Source organism: Rutidosis leptorrhynchoides, chromosome 11, assembly GCF_046630445.1.
Source record: "Rutidosis leptorrhynchoides isolate AG116_Rl617_1_P2 chromosome 11, CSIRO_AGI_Rlap_v1, whole genome shotgun sequence".
Lineage (NCBI taxonomy): Eukaryota > Viridiplantae > Streptophyta > Magnoliopsida > Asterales > Asteraceae > Rutidosis > Rutidosis leptorrhynchoides.
The window spans coordinates 402,124,075-402,129,301 of NC_092343.1; the positions used below are offsets into that span (position 1 = coordinate 402,124,075).

General features: G+C 31.7%; 1 protein-coding gene and 1 long non-coding RNA gene across 3 annotated transcripts; both read left to right on the forward strand.

The window, feature by feature from the left end:
- The first annotated feature begins 445 nt into the window (after positions 1–445).
- Positions 446–2,138, forward strand: LOC139876127 (mannosyl-oligosaccharide 1,2-alpha-mannosidase MNS2-like). The gene is made up of 6 exons (XM_071863428.1): positions 446–484; positions 728–840; positions 938–1,016; positions 1,090–1,263; positions 1,380–1,469; positions 2,079–2,138. The coding sequence occupies exons 1-6, from the start codon at positions 446–448 to the stop codon at positions 2,136–2,138; spliced, it is 555 nt and encodes a 184-aa protein (XP_071719529.1).
- A 185-nt stretch (positions 2,139–2,323) lies between these two features.
- Positions 2,324–5,013, forward strand: LOC139876857 (uncharacterized). 2 transcript variants are annotated; one of them, XR_011768334.1, is made up of 4 exons: positions 2,325–2,741; positions 3,814–4,061; positions 4,162–4,403; positions 4,695–5,013. It is a non-coding gene; the product is annotated as an uncharacterized lncRNA (long non-coding RNA). The 2 variants fall into 2 exon arrangements; XR_011768333.1 differs by lacking the exon at positions 4,695–5,013 and having other exon boundaries at positions 2,324–2,741; positions 4,162–4,488.
- Positions 5,014–5,227: the final 214 nt, after the last annotated feature.

Below are 5,227 nucleotides of genomic sequence, written 5' to 3' on the forward strand. Positions count from 1 at the left end.
GGTCAAATGTGTGTATGTTCAGTTATATAAATTTTGTTGGTTTGTGAGAGTTTTTCGAAGTGAATTGATAGTATTAACTATAGTTAAAATGGTGAAAAGATATAGATTTAACTATTTAGACACTTGACCCGTTTGGGTCAAATGGGGTCAATTTAGGTAACGTTCAATCTATACATGACTAATATGTCGAGATAAGAGAGTTTGGAATTTTTAGTGTCTCGAAAATGATTTTGGGCATATTTTGGTTGATATAGGAATTTATAACCCACTTGGGTCATATGCAGCTATATCGACCCATATGCGTAATTTTGAGAAATAGAAGCCACTAGCACGTCTAGAATGTCTAAATAGACTTATGGTATCAATTGGGTCAACCCAGGATGATTACTTTAAAGGTTGAGTCATCAACAAGAAAGTTTTATCATTTTGATAAAAGCGATAAAAAATGACTCTCGAATCTAATTTGTGGTCTTATAAATTGAAAGTTCTTAAGTTTTAGTAGAAACTAATAACTAATAAATTGAAAGGTCTTATCATTTATGCAGGTGATTTTGACTTCTGTGATTTTTGAATTAGGGCAACTGAAGAACTTCCTTAACCTTTCCTGTACTATATCATGTTAAGCTTCAGGTATACACTTTTTCTGTCTAATTAGTATCATCATGTAATGTATATTCTTGATTATTGATTATTGGTTTTGATATGTTGTCTAAATTTGTTTTGTTAGCCTCAATCAAAAAATGATGTGGACAGCTTTGGTGGTCTTGGTGCAACATTGATTGACTCTCTTGATACCTTATACATAATAGGCCTGGATGAGCAGTTTCAAAGGGCTAAAGAGTATGCTCTAACATCTACTGTTGGCACACTCCATACTCCTTAAAGGTTATTTATTTTGTAAAGAGTATATTTTATCATAACATACTATCTCTGGCAGGTGGGTTGCAGACTCTTTGGACTTCAATAAAAATTATGATGCCAGTGTGTTTGAAACGACCATAAGGTTGCTTTATACGGTTTAATATATAGTTTTTTCCCTCTATGTATGCTGTTGTTTTGTGGTATATATAGTAATTATCACATGATGAGGCACACCTAATTCCTAAATTATTTGTATATGATCTATCTGACGAAAATGTTTTCCTTGAAAAGGCAAAAGACATTGCTGATAGGTTGCTCCCTGCATGGAGTACACCTTCTGGCATACCCTACAATATCATCAACTTGGCTCATGGTAACGCACACAACCCTGGTTGGACTGGGGTAAGTTAATTTACTAATTATTGTGAGTTATGACATATTAGTTTGAAATATGATAAATATAAATATTTTGACCATAAAGTTGATGGGGGTTCATATATTATGTTTAACTTCATCAGGGCGATAGTATACTGGCCGATTCTGGGATGGAACAGTTGCAGTTTATTGCACTATCCCAACGGACTGGTGATCCTAAGTATCAACAAAAGGTATGTGATTGTGCCTCATTTAGTGTCATACGTTCATATTTTATACTATGCAAAACATGTTTTTGTACACGAGTAAACCACATTTTTCCTATATATGTTTTTGTTGATAGTTTTGTTTTGCTTCATTTATGGTAGTTGAAAAAAATTTAATTGTTTTTCTCGCTACAATCGGTGTGTATGGGTGGACCTTTGGGCTGGCTGAGTGTTCATTTTTCATAAGTTCGTTAACATTTTATACTTAGTTTTATTAGGGCCCGCCGTGCAACGCACGGGCTCTTAAAGGCTAGTATATATAGATAGATACACCAAGTCCCCATCCCATGTGGCTTCAAAAAATCTGATCAGATTTAAATTTCAATTTTTAGTGGCTTTTTATGAGACACCATGTGATCAAGTACACACATCTACCAATAAATTTCAATTTTTGTTTGTAGGTTTTAAAAATTTGTAATTTGAAATAAAAGATTTCAAATTGTAGATCTATAAACTCAGTTGTATTTTCCAATCTCTCTCTTCCTCATCTTCTGTACGACATTTTTTTTTTTCTCCCAATGTTCATCCTAATTGTTCTTCTGTCAAATTGTTAATTGTTTCATTTTTATTGTGCAGGTTTTTGATCGTAACCCGTCATCTTCTACTAGCTTTCTTTTGCAATCAAATTTTGACTAGATTGTTGATTTTATTTCAATATTGTTAATGATTTTATTTTAGACCTTTAGGGTTTCAGGCGATTGAATAGGCAATTGACTATAGCCATCATTTATTTTGAAAATTTCATTATCCTGAATCAAAACATACGTGCGTTTTGATGATCAATTTAGGTTTCTCCGTAATATTTGATTATCGAGGTAAGTTTGATTTTAATTTTCGTGGATGTATATGTTTACTACTTTTTTGTTGATTAATTTAGGGTGCTCTGTAATACTTGAATCGTTAGATAGAAATCGATAACTCTAAAAACTTAACTTTTTGTTGATTAATGGTACAATAATCTGTTTATGATTCATCATAGTAAGGTTTAAAGCACTCAAAACCCTGAATTTCTGTCGATTAACGGTAATGATATTTCTATTGAATTAAAGAAAATGGGTTCAAATCTTTTGCAACAGATACACCTATAGCAACAACGCATTTCATTTCGGTTCTAGGAAAGATTTTCAATTTTTGTCCACTAATTTATGATGATTTGTTTCGTGGAGTCACTCTTATGGTACCTTATATCACGGATTTTAAGATTGGCTTCAGATGCGCAATTCAAAAAGGTCCACAAAGGTATGTGAATTAATATAACACTACTTTTTGGTTTTCATTTTTCACCAATACGAGTTATTGATTTCGATTTTCATTATTGACTAAAATTCAGTAGATGAACTTTGGTTTTTTATATCTCACCATATCTTATCTATTTCAAATAAATGAGCACTATGACTCTCATTACCTTTGTATTGTAAATGTAAAAAATACATACTAAGTTAGAAACTACAAATGTTTGGCATTCATGTAAATGTAAAAATTGTTTGGATTGTATGGGTTTTCATGGTTCAATTATTATAGGATTAATGCTTTTTTAAGTTTTATAAATCTTTTTCTATTAACTGTACCATAATTTGTAGTTGTTTCAGTCTTATGATATTATGCTTAACCAAGTAATATACTTAAAGTTGTAAATATTGTTTGAATTGTATGGGTTTTCATGGTTCAGTAATTATAGGATTCATGCTTTTTATTGACTGTACCATAATTTGTAGTTGTTTCAGTCTTATATACTGATATTATGCTTAAGTAAGTAAGAGACTAAGGATAGGAGACTAAAGTATTTCCAGGTTTGATCGACTTAGAAAATGCAACCTAAATTGACCCGTTTTCACGTTAATGGGCTGACATTGGACATCAATATTTATTAGCGAGTAAGTCAACTATTATGAGATGAAAATTTGATTGTACAATTCTTGATATGTAATAGTTTCCGTCCAATTTTTCTATCTACTCGGATCGATAGTAGCCGTGGTAGTAATATCTTTTACTAGAGAGAACATGATCTATTTGAACCTTATATTGTGGTTTGGTTTTATATTTATTTTGATTTAGACAGATAGCAGCTGCAAATGGAAAGTATAGACGTGGAAGTATGATTCGTGTGGATTATCTAAGATCGCGTTTAAAAAGAGTAAGCCATTAAGTTTGAAATTTAACCCTTTTAAAGTTAATTTAAATGTAACGTTTGTGGACAATTTTGAAAGAATACAAAGATTATCAGTTGACACAGTCGTCTGAACCCATTATTTTCAGTTTTATCTTATCATTCTTTTACTAAACTGTCGCTTTTAACTATGGTTTGTTACAGGGTATACGCGTGGTAGCTTGGTGGGGAGCGTTGTTGGCAAATGCTTACAAGATGTGGTATAGCCCATCTTTTGTTGTATGATTCGAACCTTATGTAGAGATAGTTTTATATCAGAACGTTAATGAGATTGTGAACGGAAGAGATATGCTCCTGATCATGGCTGCTGGTGTATACGAAAATTTATACAACCATCTTTTTGCATCACATAATCTTGTCACCAGTCTTTTGTTTTCCATATTCAACATAAGGTAATTTCTTCGTTTGATGTTATCTTAAGTATTAGTAAAGCTGTATCTAACTATTTAGAGTTAGCAAATGTGTTCACTTTAAAGCATAAATTTTTGACAGGTTGAATGGGTCAGACTGTATACATTATTATGTCCGAACTTAAATCTCAACAAATAAGAAGCGTTTGGTGTTTGTTCGGGTTATATAGGTTCTGTGTGTAGGGGTCAGTTTGTTCGGGTTTATAATTTCTGTTGGTAGCGCTAATCGAGATCTGGGTTTCAGTGGAGGTTGTTTGGTGTTGATCGAGTTGGAATCAAAGAGGAACCAACAATGTTCACATGATCTGATGTGTGCTTTTATATGTATGTATGTTCTACGATATAACATTTACTCAGTCACGGTGCCTTTGATATTACTAGCTAAAATCTAATTGAATTATTTTACAAATGTGTTGAACATGCATAAGTTATTATAGGTTTGTATATACAAATGTGGTGAACCAAAATTTAGTTCAAGTATAAGTCAATCGGTTTTTATATATAAATGTGTTGAAAAACTATTTAATTCATGCATAACTTAATATATTTGTATGATGTTGTTTCTAGAGTTTGGGATCAATTTGGTTTAACTAATAAATATCATATTTGTTGTAGCGACTGTTGCTAATTGATGGTGATGGTGTAGTGATGATTAAAAAACATGAACAACAAAACATGTGTTTGCATTCTCCAACTCTTCATCAAGGTTCATTTAGGTGCATGCATCATCACTTTGACTATGTATGGGTTGTTAATGGACTCTTAAGCTCAAGACTTTGCCAATGGGTCCACTCGGGTCGGTTCAGGAGATGAAGAAATTTGTAGAAATAAATTAATGTATTTTGATATTTCATCCTTATTTACACACACGTGCAAAGCACGGGCTCAAAAAATATTGTATACAAAAAAGTCTTGCAACACTTATATACTTAAGTTTTGAATATGTTTTAAATAATTTTCATTTGTACGACATCTATTAACTATAATGTATGTTTATTGTTATTTTTGTTAAAAATTAGAACTATGTTTCATTTTTATGAGATTCATCAACTATTACTTACATATCATAACTTCTAAATGTTTGCATTCACATTTTTAAAAACAACTACCAATTGTTGCTCCAATTAATGATGTAGCTATAATCATTA

Coding starts and splice junctions, on each gene's coding strand:
- LOC139876127 (XM_071863428.1), top strand. CDS start 446: ATGACTCTCGAATCTAATTTGTGGTCTTATAAATTGAAA. Junction 841..937: donor CAGTTTCAAAGGGCTAAAGA/GTATGCTCTAAC, acceptor TATCTCTGGCAG/GTGGGTTGCAGACTCTTTGG. Junction 1,264..1,379: donor ACAACCCTGGTTGGACTGGG/GTAAGTTAATTT, acceptor TAACTTCATCAG/GGCGATAGTATACTGGCCGA.